General features: G+C 48.9%; 1 protein-coding gene across 1 annotated transcript in view; it reads right to left on the reverse strand.

Annotated features, from left to right (window-relative positions):
* PTH1R (parathyroid hormone 1 receptor) overlaps positions 1-11,378 on the reverse strand; it is a 114,336-nt gene extending 102,958 nt beyond the window's left edge. Inside the window, exon 1 of the mRNA XM_074538582.1 lies at positions 10,862-11,378. Within this exon, the coding sequence (XP_074394683.1) occupies positions 10,862-10,936 (75 nt within the window). The 5' untranslated portion in view covers positions 10,937-11,378. The remainder of the gene's footprint in view (positions 1-10,861) is intronic.
* Between the last annotated feature and the right edge of the window lie 5,033 nt (positions 11,379-16,411).

The following is a 16,411-nucleotide window of genomic DNA, read 5'->3' on the forward strand; positions in this document are numbered from 1 at the left end:
TCCTGGAATGCTGCAATCCTCACAGCCAGGAGGATAAATCCAGGTAACAAAGTGATTAAATCATGGAATTGTGGAATAATCTAGGCTGTAAGGGACATTTAAAGGCCCCCATATCCATCCCCTCTGGAATGAGCAGGAAAATCATCTAAAAGTGGCAGAGATTCCCCAAATGCCACAAATGGCAGCTCATGGATTATTTGTCCTCTTCTAGGTGGGAATTCCCCACAAAGTTCTCATCCTCAAATCCATGAAAAGCTCAAGCTGAGTTTTGGGTATTTTGTTAAAACATGCAAAAAAATTAAATATAAAAAGACCCCAAAGCCCCAAATCCCATTTCAGTCCCCAGCCAAAATTCAGGGAAGGGAAGAGAAGGTTTCCTAAGGACACTCAAACATCCCATCCTGCCCTTCCAGATCCAACTGGGGCTGGAGAAACCCCTGGGAATTCTCGGAGAGAGGAGGAGGGAGCTGAGATAACATCGGGAGCCCGGATCAGCGCCGGGGCAGCCGAGTGGAAAACCAGATAAGGAGCCCGAGCTGCTGAGTCAGCAGCTCCTGACCCCTTCCCTGCCCCAGACACGGATCCTGGGATCGTTCCCCAGGGGCCAAGATTCCTTGGGATGAGCTTTTCTGGGAGAAGGTTGAACCCTTTGGGATTGTTACAGTGGAAAGGATACAAACATTGGGATTTGGGGTATGGTTTGCACTTGGAAATGGGATGGGAATGGAGATGGGAATGGGAATAGGGATGGGATGGGATCCATGGGATGGGATGGGATCCATGGGATCCATGGGATGGGATCCATGGCATGGGATGGGATCCATAAGATGGGATAGGATCCATGGGATCCATGGGATGGGATCCATGAGATCCATGGGATGGGATGGAATCTCTGGGATGGGATGGGATCCATGAGATCCATGGGATGGGATGGAATCTCTGGGACGGAATGGAATGGGATGGGATCCATGAGATCCATGGGATGGGATGGGATCCATGGGATGGGATGGGATCCATGGGATCCATGGGATGGGATGGGATCCATGGGATGGGATCCATGAGATCCATGGGATGGGATGGGATCCATGGGATCCATGGGATGGGATCCATGGGATCCATGGGATGGGATGGGATCCATGGCATGGGATCCATGAGATCCATGGGATGGGATGGAATCTCTGGGATGGAATCCCTGGGATGGGATGGCATGGGATGGGATTGATAGGATGGGATGAGATGAGATGGGATTCATGGGATGGGGATGGGAATGGGATGGGGATGGGGATGGGATGGGATGGGATCCATGGGATGGGGATGAGATGGAATGGGGATGGGGATGGGATGGGATGGGATCCATGAGATCCATGGGATGGGATGGAATCCCTGGGATGGGATGGCATGGGATGGGATTGATAGGATGGGATGAGATGGGATTCATGGGATGGGGATGGGGATGGGATTCATGGGATGGGATGGGATGGGATGCAGTGGGATGGGATCCATGGGATGGGATGGGATGGAATCCCTGAGATGGGATTCATGGGATGGGATTGATAGGATGGGATGAGATGGGATCCATGGGATTCATGGGATGGGATGGGATGGGATGGGATGGGATGGGATCCATGGGATGGGGATGAGATGGGAATGTCAGTGCCAGGACAGTTTTCCCCCTCACCCCACAGCCATAAAAGGAGCCAATCAAACCCCACACAATAAACAATAGATAACCCCCTACAAAAACCAATAAAACCCCATAAAAATCCAGGATTTCAGGGTGACTAAAGCGACCTTTGTGTCCCAAACCCCTCTGCAAGCAGGGCCTGATTCCAGCTGGGAATTCTCCCAGGATGGGAATCCTCCAGAGGGACAATCCCTTATCCCGGGCAGAGCTCTGGGAGGGACAGGGGGTGGCCCTGGTGGCTCCAGCTGTCCCTGCCCGGGGGATCCCTGCAGGCACAGCCACGCTCCAGCCAGGATAATCCCGCTGATCCCAAAAAACCACTCCGGGCTATTCTGGGACAGCACAAACCAAACAACAACTGCGGGGCCACCCTGGGCTCTCAGCTCTGCTCCTGCTTCTCCTCCTCCCAGGGCCCAGCAGCTCCCACAAATCCAGCGCGGATTTGTTGGAATTTTCTTGGCTGGTGAGGGCCGAGCTGCCAGGCCGGGCTTTAACCCCCTCAGGGTTTGTTGGTTTTGCCTTTGCTGCCGGAGAGTTCGGACACAGGGATTTCAGAGGCTCAGATCCAGGGATATCAGAGGTTCAGATCCAGGGATATCAGAGTTTCAGATCCAGGGAAATCAGAGGCTCAGATCCAGGGATTTCAGAGGTTCAGACCCAGGGAAATCAGAGGCTCAGATCCAGGGAAATCAGAGTTTCAGACCCAGGGAAATCAGAGTTTCAGATCCAGGGAAATCAGAGGCTCAGATCCAGGGATTTCAGAGGTTCAGACTCAGGGAAATCAGAGGTTCAGACCCAGGGAAATCAGAGGCTCAGATCCAGGGAAATCAGAGTTTCAGATCCAGGGAAATCAGAGGTTCAGACCCAGGGATATCAGAGGTTCAGACCCAGGGATTTCAGAGGTTCAGACCCAGGGATATCAGAGGTTCAGACCCAGGGAAATCAGAGGCTCAGACCCAGGGATTTCAGAGTTTCAGATCCAGGGAAATCAGAATTTCAGATCCAGGGATTTCAGAGGTTCAGATCCAGGGAAATCAGAGGTTCAGATCCAGGGAAATCAGAGGTTCAGACCCAGGGATATCAGAGTTTCAGACCCAGGGATTTCAGAGTTTCAGATCCAGGGAAATCAGAGTTTCAGATCCAGGGATTTCAGAGTTTCAGATCCAGGGAAATCAGAGTTTCAGACCCAGGGATTTCAGAGTTTCAGATCCAGGGAAATCAGAGGTTCAGACCCGGGGAAATCAGAATTTTAGATCCAGGGATTTCAGAGGTTTAGACCCAGGGAAATCAGAGGCTCAGATCCAGGGATTTCAGAGGCTCAGACCCAGGGATATCAGAGGTTCAGACCCAGGGAAATCAGAGGTTCAGATCCAGGGAAATCAGATTTTCAGATCCAGGGATTTCAGAGTTTCAGACCCAGGGAAATCAGAGGTTCAGACCCAGGGAAATCAGAGGCTCAGACCCAGGGATTTCAGAGGTTCAGACCCAGGGATTTCAGAGTTTCAAATCCGGGGATATCAGAGGTTCAGATCCAGGGATATCAGAGGCTCAGACCCAGGGAAATCAGAATTTCAGATCCAGGGATTTCAGAGTTTCAGATCCAGGGAAATCAGAGGTTCAGACCCAGAGATATCAGAGTTTCAGACCCAGAGATATCAGACGTTCAGATCTGGGGATATCAGAGGTTCAGATCTGGGGATTTTGGCTGATCCTGAGTAACAGTTGGAGAATCCTTGTAAATGTGGGAGCAGGGATGGGCTCCTTCCTGGGAATGTGCTTGGGAAATGGCATTTCCCATTGTTTGGGGCCTGTCTTGGTTGGGATTTGCGGGATTTTTACACAGAACTATTTATAATTTTAATTTTTATTTTTTAATTATTTTATCATTTATATAGTTTATATTATTTTATTTTAATTTTCTTTTTATTATTTTTATTTTTATTCTTGTTATTTATTTAACCCGAACCCCATATTATATTAATATTTGTATATTTATGTGTAGTATATGTTTATATATTTATACATAACTATATAATTGATTATTTTATTAATTTTAATTTTTTAAAAAAATTATTTTTATTTTAATTGTGGTTTTAGTTTTAGTTTTAGTTTTTACATTTTTAATATGGGTTGAATTCTGAGGACAAGCATTAGCATTCCTTCCTTCCACCCAACTTCAAGCCATTCCCTTTTCCCCTATTCCCGATTTCTGGAGATCTGTGGGATTGATCCGAGCAACAAGGAACAAGCCCAAGAGAAAAACCCCATCCAGCACCTCCTTAATCCAAACCTTCCTCAACAGCACAGAATTCCAGAGTGCTTTTCCTTGGAAAAGGATGATCCCATTCCATTCCCAACACCTTCCCCCATCCCAGGCTGCTCCCAGCCCCATCCAGCCTTTCCCAGGCACTTCCAGGGATTTGGAGTGGATGTGGAATGGGGAATTCTCTCCAGCTGTGCCAGGAAAGATTCCAAATCCCCCAAAGATCGGGATTGCAATTTTTGGGATCGTCCCAAAAGCAGAGGGAAGCTCAGCATCACCCAAAAAAACCCTGAGCAGGCCGGGGCGGCCAAGGAAAAGTGGGAATGGTCCCTTTTCCCACATGGATTTGCTTCCCTGAGCTCAGCCCACTGCAGCCTGGCAGCTGCTTCCCAAAACTGGGATATTCTGGTCCCAAGCCCTGCAGGGAGCTGCTGTTTTATAATTATTAATAATTAATTTGTGGATTGATTGATCAGAATATCTCCTCCAGTGATGTAGGGATGGATGTGGAATGGGGAATTCTCTCCAGGTGTGCCAGGAAAGATTCCCAGTCCCCCAAAGATCAAGATTGGGATTTTTGGGATTGTCCCAAAAGCAGAGGGAAGTTCGGCATCACCCAAACACCCTGAGCAGTCCGGGGCTGGGATTGCAACCAAGGAAAAGTGGGAATGGTCCCTTTTCCCATCCTTTTCCCACATGGATTTTCTTCCCTGAGCTCAGCCCACTGCAGCCTGGCAGCTGCTTCCCAAAACTGGGATATTCTGGTCCCAAGCCCTGCAGGGAGCTGCTGTTTTATAATTATTAATAATTAATTTGTGGATTGATTGATCAGAATATCTCCTCCAGTGATCTAGGGATGGATGTGGAATGGGGAATTCTCTCCAGGTGTGCCAGGAAAGATTCCCAATCCCCCAAAGATCGGGATTGCAATTTTTGGGATCGTCCCAAAAGCAGAGGGAAGTTCAGCATCACCCAAAAAAACCCTGAGCAGGCCAGGGCAGCCAAGGAAAAGTGGGAATGGTCCCTTTTCCCACATGGATTTGCTTCCCTGAGCTCAGCCCACTGCAGCCTGGCAGCTGCTTCCCAAAATTGGGATATTCTGGTCCCAAGCCCTGCAGGGAGCTGCTGTTTTATAATTATTAATTAATAATTTGTGGATTGACTGATCAGAATATCTCCTCCAGTGATCTAGGGATGGATGTGGAATGGGGAATTCTCTCCAGGTGTGCCAGGAAAGATTCCAAATCCCCCAAAGATCAAGATTGGGATTTTTGGGATCGTCCCAAAAGCAGAGGGAAGTTCGGCATCACCCAAACACCCTGAGCAGGCCGGGGCTGGGATTGCAACCAAGGAAAAGTGGGAATGGTCCCTTTTCCCATCCTTTTCCCACATGGATTTGCTTCCCTGAGCTCAGCCCACTGCAGCCTGGCAGCTGCTTCCCAAAACTGGGATATTCTGGTCCCAAGCCCTGCAGGGAGCTGCTGTCTTGTAATTATTAATAATTAATTCACGGATTGATTGATCAGAATGTCTGCTCCAGTGACAGCCAGGCTGGGATCTCCCAGGCTGAGCAGAAGGAGGAAACAAAGGGAAAATAAAAAGGGTTGGAAGAGCAAAACCTTGGAGATTTTGGCTCCATGAATCCCAGGATTAGGTTGGAAAGGTCTTTCAGATCCTAAAATCCAACCTTTTGGGACATGGGGGGATTTTCCCTCTGCCAGCACCTCCCAGATAAAAATCATTCCCACATTTTCCATTCTCCCAAACTCTGCTGGTGTCAGACCCGACTTTCAAAGCTCCTTTTGCCCCAAACCCGTCCTTGCAGAGCTCTCTGCCTTAGGCCGGCCCTAATTCCTTAATCCTGGGACTAAAGAGCAGAATTGTCCCAGATTCCCGCCCTCACCCTGCTGGATTTCGGACTCTCCATCCAGGTGGAATTCCTCCCATTGCCAGGCAGGTGTTAGTGGGCTATTCCAGGGAAATGCTGGGAAGGTTTCTCTGGATTGTCACTGAGCCTTGCCCAAGTCTGGCCCTGAAACCCCAGGATTTGGGAAGCTGATCCCGCGGGGATTTGAGCCTCAGGGAACAGGGCCCTGATTTCCAGACTTTTCTCTCCTTCCCAGAGGTTTTTCCTGCTGCTGGATTTCCCTCCCTGCTTGGAATGCAGGAACAGCCACGGCTGCTGCAGAGGGATCCAGATCCCAATCCTGGGATATTCCAGGGATGAAATCCAGATCCCAATCCTTGGATATCCAAGGAATCCAGATCCCAATCCTGGGATATTCCAGGGATGAAATCCAGATCCCAATCCTTGGATATCCAAGGAATCCAGATCTCAATTCTGGGATATCCCAGGGATTAGATCCCAATCCTGGGATATCCCAGAGATCAGATCCAGCTCCCCATCCTGGGATATTCCAGGGATCAAGATCCGGCTCCTAATCCTGGGATATCCCTGGGACCAGACCCAGCTCCCAGCCCTAGGATATCTCAGGATTTGGATCCAGATCCCAGTCCTGGGATATCCCAGAGATCCAGATCTTGGGATATCTTGGGACATTCCAGGGATCCAGATCCCAATCCTGGGATATCCCAAGGATCAGATCCAGCTCCCGAACGTGGGATATCCCAGGAATCCAGCTCCCAGTCCTGGGATGTCCTAGAGATCTAGACCCTAATTCTGGGATATTTCAGGGACCAAACCCAGCTCCCAGTCCTGGGATATTTCAAGGATCCAGATCCCAATCCTGGGATATCCCAAGGATCCAGATCCAGCTCCCAGTCCTGGGATATCCCAGGATTTGGATTCAACTCCCAGTCCTGGGATATCCGTGGGATCCATATCCAGCTCTCAATCCTGGGATATCCCAGAGATCTAGATCCCAATTCTGGGATATTTCAGGGACCAGAGCCAGCTCCCAGTCCTGGGATATTTCAGGGATCCAGATCCAGCTCCTAATCCTGGGATATCCCAGAGATCCAGATCCCAGTCCTGGGATATCCCAAAGACAGACCCAGATCCCAATCCTGAGATATCCCACGGATCCAGCTCCCAATCCTGGGGCAACCCGAGGATCCAGATCCAGCTCCTAATCCTGGGATATTTCAGGGACCAGAGCCAGCTCCCAGTCCTGGGATATTTCAAGGATCCAGATCCCAGTCCTGGGATATCCCAAAGACAGACTCAGATCCCAATCCTGAGATATCCCACGGATCCAGCTCCCAATCCTGGGACACCCCGAGATCCAGATCCAGCTCCTAATCCTGGGATATTTCAGGGACCAGACCCAGCTCCCAGTCCTGGGATATTTCAGGGACCAGATCCAGCTCCTAATCCTGGGATATTTCAGGGACCAGACCCAGCTCCTAATCCTGGGATATTTCAGGGATCCAGCTCCAGCTCCTAATCCTGGGATATTTCAGGGACCAGACCCAGCTCCTAATCCTGGGATATTTCAGGGATCCAGCTCCAGCTCCTAATCCTGGGATATTTCAGGGACCAGACCCAGCTCCCAGTCCTGGGATATTTCAGGGATCCAGATCCAGCTCCTTAATCCTGGGATATCCCAGGGACCAGATTCAGCTCCCAGTCCTGGGATATTTCAAGGATCCAGATCCCAATCCTGGGATATCCCAAGGATCCAGCTCCAGCTCCCAATCCTGGGATATCCCAGGAATGATTTCCCAGCCCTGCTCCAGCACAATTCCCTCAAGAAGCGCCTTGGGCGCGATCCTTGCCGGCTCCAAGGGGAATTCCAGGAATGCCAGCGCCGGCTTTGGGACACTCCGGGCTCTGCCCCACCCCGGGGTCCCGGAGCTGCCGAGATCCCGCGATCCCGGCCCGCATTCCCAAGGCTCCATTCCCGGGAATTGTGCCCTGGAGCCGCCTCAGGCTGCGGGAATTCCTGATCCAAGCTGAGCCTGGCTCTGCTGTGCCCGGGGGAAAAGCTCGGGAGCGATTTAAGCTCGGCCCAGAGCCTGAATTAAATCCCTGCATCTCCATCCATCCTTGGATTTTTCCTCCTAGGAAAGGGAAAATTTACGGCAGCAACTCCCTCACAGCCAAATATCAAATGTATTTATGGCCCTTCCATAAATAACAACAACAACAATGCATTTTATGATCAATAATAACAACAACATTTATAATAAATATTAATAACACATTTCATAATAAATAATAATAATAACAAAATTTAGAACAAATCCATAAAATCTCTCCCTGCTGACCACTCTGGACCCAATTCCCTCTTTCCAAAGTCCCTTTAAAAATCCAATTAGCTGGAAGAAGAAGGAACAACTCCAGTGAAAACTGGGCTTGAGGGGATTCTTGGGCAGGGGTGACGAGCGGTGACATTGTCCTGCCTGAGGGGGACACTCGGGATCTCTGCAGCTCCCGGAATGTCAGGATGGATTTAGGAACCCTCTGGGAATTCCTTCTGCTGCCAAGAGTGGTTGGAAAAGCAGGGGAAGGGTCTAGAATGGGAATTTGAGCCTGGCCCAACTAAACCCAGCAGGGTTTGGAGCAGCAGGACCTGAAAGCAGCAAAACTCCGAGTTGGGAAGGATCCATGGGATCGGCAAATCCAGGTCCAGGAGGGGTTTTAGGGAATCTCTTGTGCTTTCTCAGCAAATCCCATGGATTTCTCAGCACTCTGGGATTCGGGAAAAGCTCATTCCCAATTTTTGCCAGGTCCAGCTCACCCTGAGCCGGTGCTGGGGACGTGGGGGCATCTCCCAACTCACCCCTTGGGATGGACGGGATCTCTTGGGATGGGTGATCCCAAAGAAATCCCACTGTGAATTCCAGACAGCTGACACAGGGAGAGGGGAATGAGCCAGGAATGGGAATAATGGGAATGGGAACAGGAATGGGAACAGGAACAGGAATGGGAATAATGGGAATGGGAACAGGAATGGGAACAGGAACAGGAATGGGAATAATGGGAATGGGAATGGGAAATGGGAATGGGAATGGGAATAATAGGAATAATGGGAATGAGAACAGGAATGGGAATAACTGGAATAATGGGAAAAATGAGAATAACGGGAATGGGAACAGAAATGGGAACAGAAATGGGAATAATGGGAATAATGGGAATATTAGGAATAATGGGAATAATGAGAATATTGGGAATAATGGGAATGAGAATGAGAACAGGAATGGGAATAATGGGAATAATGGGAATAATGGGAGTAATGGGAATAATGGGAATAATGGAAATAATGGGAATGGGAAGAAGAACGGGAATGGAAATAATGGGAATAATGAGAATAATGGGAATGAGAATGGGAATGGGAATAATGGGAATGGGAATAATGGGAATAGGAGTGGGAATGCAAATGGGAACTGGAATGGGAATAATGGGAATAATGGGAATAATGGGAATAATGGGAATGGGAGATGCAGCCTTGCTCGGGTTTTTTTTTTGCATCCTGACATTTCCCCAGCTCCAGCCTGCCTGGTTCCCAATCCTGATTTTCCCAGTCCCAAAGCAGCAGGAATTGCAGGAATTCTGGAGCAGGGGGCAGCAGGTGCTGCAGGACCAGCAGATGCTGATCCAGCCCTGGAGTTTGGGAAAAGCCTCATCCATCCCCGAAATCCCAACAAATCTCCAAGCGGTTCTCCCGATTTCCCCAATTTTCTTGGGATTTTGGGAGGTTTCAGCACACAGTGAGCAGGGATGGGCTCAGGCAGGGATGGTTTTCCAAGGGGCTGCTCCTTCTCGTTTAGTGAGGAGAAATTTCCCTCTGGAAAAGCTGGAAACCCCCCCCCCAGCTCTGTACAAGATTCCAAAGTACCAAATCCAGGGATAAGGCCCGGGCTGGTGGATCCTGGAGGGTCGGGAAGGACCTGATTGGAGCCAGAATGATCCTGATCCCAAATCCCAATCCCAAATCCCATTTCCATCCCTCCTGGAGAGGAGATCCCACTTCCCATGGGTGTCCTGGCTCCCTCCTGGAAAACGCTGGGAAATGGGAGCAGGAGGGAGAATCCCAGGGATGGGGAAAGCCAGGAGAGCTCCTGTCACAGGGAATTCCAGCACTGGCTCCACATCCAGGGGCTGATTCCCGAGGAAATATCCATTCCCTGCTTCCCGGAGCTTTTGGAGCTGCAGGTCTCACACCATTTCCCACTTTGGATGGATTTATCCCAGTTTTCCAGCCTGGTGTGTGCAGGAAGGGGGGGAAAGGGCCAAGGAGCAAAGGGTTCCTACAAGTTCCCTGTTTTTCCCTGAATTTAATTCCAGAGGAGAGGCTCGGTTTCATTGGGATTTGCAGGGAAAGGAGAATTGGGAATGAAATTGGCTCGGAGGGGGTGGAGAGGAAGGGAAGGGAAAGGGAGGAGGAAGAAGGAGAAGAGGAAGGGAAGCAAAAGGTGGAGGAGAGGGGAAAAGGGAAGGGAAAGAGGAAGGGGAAGGGAAGAGAAAAACTGAAGGGAAAGGAAAAGGAAGAAATGAAAAGGAAAAAAATGAAAGGAAAAGGAATAGGAGAAAAAAAGAGAAGAAAATGAGAAAAAATGAAACAGAAATTAAAAAAATAAAAGCAGAATAAAAAATTAAAAAGGAAAAAAAAAAAAAGAGAAAAATATGGAAAGGGAAGCAAAGTTGTCCTTTCTCCACGGGCAGATCCCGGAATTGTGCCCCAGACGCTGTCCCAGATCCCTGTCAAAGCTCGCACGTCCTGCCCGGAGCTTCCCAAGCCATCCCAACTCCCGGCAAGCACAGACATTTTCACTGCAGCGCCAGCGGATCCCAACAACCCCAAACTGCTTTTTAATCCTTCATCTCCCCTCGTTTATCCCTCCTGGAGGCGGGATCCTCGGGGAAAAAAAAAAAAAAAAAAACCAAAAACACGGGGAAAAGAAAAATATAGAAAAAAATAAATAATTTTTTTAAAAAAAGCGGGACTCACCAGCGCGTAGACGGAGCTGAGCACGGAGCAGCAGAGGATCAAACCCAGGCTGGGATACACCAGATATGATCCCATATCCAAGGGGCTGCTTCCAGCATCCAGCCCCGCGCAGGGAAGCGGGAGGAGGAGGCGAGCTCGGAATTCCAGCGGCGCGGGTTTCTCCTCGTCCTCCCCGATCCGCCAAAGGGATTTTGCTCCTCCGGCTCCCCAGCTTTTCAGCCCGAGAGGCACATGACGAGAGACGCCGGGTTTTTTCCTCGTTTTCTCATGGCTGGAGTGGCGGGCAGCTCCCAAAATTCCATGGATGGATGGGGAAGGGAGAGGCGGCGGAGGCGCTCAGCGCCGCGGCTCCCGGTGCCGCTGGATCATCTGGGACGCGGCTGCGAAATCACATCCATATGGGCCCGGGATCCCGGGCTCGCTGCGGCTCCGGGAAGTTCAAATCATTTCTTTGTCAAACGCAAACACGGAGAGGGCAGCGGGAGAGGGAGGGAGGGAGGGAGGGAAGGAGGGAGGGAGCAGGGAGAGGGCTGGAAGGGGTGGGAGATGCCAGAGGGAGGGGGAACCTTTAACCACCGCTTTATTTTTAGCCGCAGTAATTTTATCTTTTCGCTCGCCGAGGGGACAAAAAAACCCCAAACTCTCTCTCTCTCTCCCCCTCCTCTTCTCGCTCTCTCCGTCTCTTTTATTTTTGGGGTTTTGCGCTTTTTTGTTTTTTGCGCCTCTCCTCCTCTCTGCCTCCCAGATTTCCCCAAAAGCCCCCAAAAGTTGGGAATGTTTTTCCCTCAGCAGCGGCGGCACTGGGGGGGTTCTGCTTGGCTGTCCCAAAAAGCTGGTTCTGCCACACAGTGAATTCTCCGATTTTAGGGAAAAAATCGGGAATTTTGGGCTTCTCTCTCCCTCTCTGCCTCCAAGGAGCTGCAGTTTGGAAAAGCCGATTGCAAACGTGGGGTTGAAAGTTCCCGTCCCCCTAAAATAAAGGACCCCATTCCCGTTCCTTATTTTGGAGGTTTTGGAGTTGTTTTTTAATTTATTCCCCCCGGAGCAAAAGCGCTTTGCCTTCACTCCGAAATTCCCTGAAATCCTCGGGATTTAGGGTTATTTTCATTTTGGGAATGAATTTTATTTTTTTTTTTTTCCACCCACATGGGAGCAGAGTTTTCCGGGAGATCCCAGGATCCCTGAAAACCGGGAAAAGGGTTTGGAGCTGCCGGGGATTGGCCCAAACTGAGCCTCCCCCAATCCCATCCCGCTGCTCCCAACCTGGATTTCTCCAGCATTCCCAACTTCCAGGGCTGGGATATCACTCCCAGCTCAGCCGGGAGCTTTCATTCATAAAACTCCGCTGCGAAAAAAAAAAATAAATATATATATATTAAAAAAATTCCAACCCACACAGAGCGAAGTGTGGAGGGGGGGGATTATTTGGGAATTGCGGCGGGATCCGGCATTCCCTGCTCGTTTTTCCATGCTGGGAGGAGAAGCGAGGCTGGGAAAGGGTTACAGACCCTGCCGGGGATGCACCACGCGGGCAAACACAGAGAGGCGCCGGGCTCGGGGCTGACTCACTCAACTTTAAAAAATCGAACTCTGAGGGATCTTTTTTGTCGTTTTTTTGACCCTCTTTTCCCTCCCCTTTATTTCCCGCTTTTCTCGTGGATATTGAGGAGCAGAGGAGCGAAAAATTTCAGTCCCTCCTCTCTCCGGGAGCAGACGGTAAAAACATCAAAATTTTCGCTGCGAGCATTTCTGGGTTATTTTTTGGAGCGCCGAAAAAAAAAAAAAAAGAAAGAAAAGCGACAGAGAGAAAAAAAAATAAAGAAACCCCAAACTCTCCGCTTACTCGGGTTGGGTTTTTTTTTAATTCCCGTTTTTTTTTTTTTTTTTTTTTTTTTTTCCCAGCTCCATGGCCGTGAATGGGAGCCTTGAGCTGGGTTTATGAAAGGCTCTTTCCAAGCGAAGGTAGAGTTGGGCTTCCTGTGAGAGGGAGCGAGGGGAAGGGATAAAAAAAGGGCCGCTCTTGGTGCGATCTCTGCCTCCTCCTCTTCCTCCGCCTCCTTCCCCGCCCTCCCCTGGCCTGCAATCCCAAAGGACCTCCCGGGCCGGGCCGGGGGGATCACACGGGGGTGAAGCCCCAGTTCCCCATGGGGATTGCAGAGGGTCCAGGGCGGAGGGGTGGGAATGCAGGGGGGGTTCTGAATTCATCCCATGGCGGCACATTGCATCCCATGGATCCCATAGATCCTGTCCCATTGCACCCCATGCCATTGCAGTGCATCCCATGGATCCCATCCCATGGATCCCATCCCACTGCATCCCATTGCATCCCATAGATCCCATCCCATAGATCCTATCTCATCGTATCCTATGGATCCCATCCCATTGCATCCCATCCCATAGCATCCCATTGCATCCCATTGCATCCCATTGCATCCCATAGATCCCATCCCATGGATCCCATCACATCCCATCCCATAGCATCCCATAGCATCCCATTGCATCCCATTACATCCCATGGATCCCATCCCACCACATCCCATTACATCTCATAGATCTCATCCCATGGATCCCATCCCATTGTATCCCATGGATCCCATCCCATTACATCCCATTACATCCCATGGATCCCATCCCACCGCATCCCATTACATCCCATAGATCCCATCCCATGGATCCCATCCCATTGTATCCCATGGATCCCCTCCCATCCCATCCCACGGATACCATCCCACTGCATCCCATTCCATTCCACTGCATTCCATTGCATCCTATCCCATCCCATTGCATCCCATCCCATTGCACCCCATGCCATTGCAGTCCATCCCGTGGACTCCATCCTAATGCATCCCACTGCATCCCATCCCATGGATCCCATCCCATCCAATTGCATCCCACTGCATCCTATCCCATCCCATCCCATCCCATCCCATCCCATCCCATCCCATCCCATCCCATCCCATCCCATCCCATCCCACCGCATCCCATTGCATCCCAAGGATCCCATCCCACTGCATCCTGTCCCATCCCACTGCATCTCATCCCACTGCATCCCATCCCATCCAATTGCATTCCATCCCATCCCATCCCATCCCATCCCATCCCATCCCATCCCATCCCATCCCATCCCATCCCATCCCATCCCATCCCCATCCCGTGGATCCCATCCCATCGGAGCGGGATTGCGCTGGGGGTGCTGAGGGATTTCACAGCAGTGCCCCCACACTCCTCCCACCCCATTCCCATTCCAGCTGGATCCCAGACCTGCTTTTCCAGCAGCTATTCCAACGTTATTCATTAGGGAGAGTGGGGAAGGTTGAGGGGAATTTGGGAATCTCTGCACAGCTATTCCCACCTCTGCTGGGGTTTTTGTGGGATCTGGCTGCTTTTCCCACTGAGAGAATCCTGGGATAGGGGAGATCCTCACCAGGGATTCCCAGGATCTCTGTGGGTTTAGGGACACAGGGATGGATCCACAGGCCTTGGGAAAAGGAGGGGAAAATTCCCCTGCAGCATTCCAGGGGATCCATGGTGGATGTTTCCTTGGAGAGAGGGGAAAGCAGGGAAAATGTCATTTCCAGGTTTATAGATATTAAAAATGAGGATTTTATAGGGGCCTTGTCCAGAAATTCCAGTGCTAGGAGGGGATGGGAATTAAGTGGGATCTGGGATGGTTTGGGAATGGCCATATCCAGGTCCTGTCCATGTCCAGTTCCTTATGTCCAGGGGTTGATCCAGAGATGCCTCTGATCCTGTTTGGTTTTCTACATATTTTATAATTTAGAGGTATTTTATTATTTCGAGACATTTTATAATTTATTGATTTATTTGTATATTTATTTATTTGCTTACTTACCATTTTTATTATTTATTTATGATTGATCTGCTTCAAATTTATTTCTTTACAAGTTATTTCATTTGAATTTACTTATTTAAACTTCCTTTACCATTTCCATATTTACATTTATTTTATTACTACCCCACATTCAAGGGATTAAGGGGAGATAACCCTGAACTGCTGGAGCTGCACAAGGAAATCATTCCCACTTTAACCCTTCCACAAGAAGGGAAATTTTCCCAGTTTAACCTTTCCACCAAAAGGGAATTTTCCCAGTTTAATCCTGGCATGAAACTGGGAATTTTCTCAGTTTAACCCTGGTACAAAACTGGGAATTTTTCCTGTTTAACCCTGGCACAAAACTGGGAATTTTTCCTGTTTAACCCCTGGCATGAGGAGGGGATTTTCCCCCAGCTTAACCCTTGCACAAGAAGGGAATTTTTCCCAGTTTAACCCTGGCATGAAACTAAGAATTTTCCCAGTTTAACCCTGGCAAAAAAAGAGAATTTTCCCCAGTTTAAACCTGGCAAAAAAAAAAAAAAAAACCAAAAAAAACCTGGGAAATTTTACCAGCTTAACTCTGGTATAAAACTGGGAATTCTCCCAGTTTAACCCTGTCATAAAACTGGGAATTTTCCCAGTTCAATCCTTGTACAAGGAGGGACTTTTCCCCAGTTTAACCCTGGCAAAAAAGGGAATTTTTCCCAGTTTAACCTTTCCACCAAAAGGGAATTTTCCCTGTTTAACCCTGACATAAAGCTGGGAATTTTCCCGGTTTAACCCTGGCACAAAACTGGGAATTTTTCCTGTTTAACCCTGGCACAAAACTGGGAATTTTCTCAGTTTAATCCTGGCACAAAACTGGGAATTTTCCCAGTTTAACCCTGGCACAAAACTGGGAATTTTTCCTGTTTAACCCCTGGCATAAGGAGGGGATTTTCCCCCAGCTTAACCCTTGCACAAGAAGGGAATTTTTCCCAGTTTAACCCTGGCATGAAACTAGGAATTTTCCCAGTTTAACCCTGGAAAAGAAAGAGAATTTTTCCCTGTTTAAACCTGGCAAAAAAAAAAAAAAAACTGGGAAATTTTCCCAGCTTAACTCTGGTATAAAACTGGGAATTCTCCCAGTTTAACCCTGTCACAAAACTGGGAATTTTCCCAGTTCAATCCTTGTACAAGGAGGGACTTTTCCCCAGTTTAACCCTGGCAAAAAAGGGAATTTTTCCCAGTTTAACCTTTCCACCAAAAGGAAATGTTCCCAGTTTAACCCTGGCAAAAAAGAGAATTTTTCACTGTTTAAACCTGGCAAAAAAAAAAAAAAAAGTGGGAAATTTTCCCAGCTTAACTCTGGTATAAAACTGGGAATTCTCCCAGTTAAACCCTGTCACAAAACTGGGGATTTTCCCAGTTTAACCCTGTCATAAAACTGGGAATTTTCCCAGTTTAATCCTTGTACAAGGAGGGACTTTTCCCCAGTTTAACCCTGGCAAAAAAGAGAATTTTTCACAGTTTAAACCTGGCAAAAAAAAAAAAAAAACGTGGGAAATTTTCCCAGCTTAACTCTGGTATAAAACTGGGAATTCTCCCAGTTTAACCCTGTCACAAAACTGGGAATTTTCCCAGTTCAATCCTTGTACAAGGAGGGACTTTTCCCCAGTTTAACCCTGGCAAAAAAGGGAATTTTTCCCTGTTTAACCTTTCCACCAAAAGGGAAT

The sequence above is a fragment of the Zonotrichia albicollis genome, chromosome 1 (genome assembly GCF_047830755.1).
Source record: "Zonotrichia albicollis isolate bZonAlb1 chromosome 1, bZonAlb1.hap1, whole genome shotgun sequence".
NCBI classification, from domain to species: domain Eukaryota; kingdom Metazoa; phylum Chordata; class Aves; order Passeriformes; family Passerellidae; genus Zonotrichia; species Zonotrichia albicollis.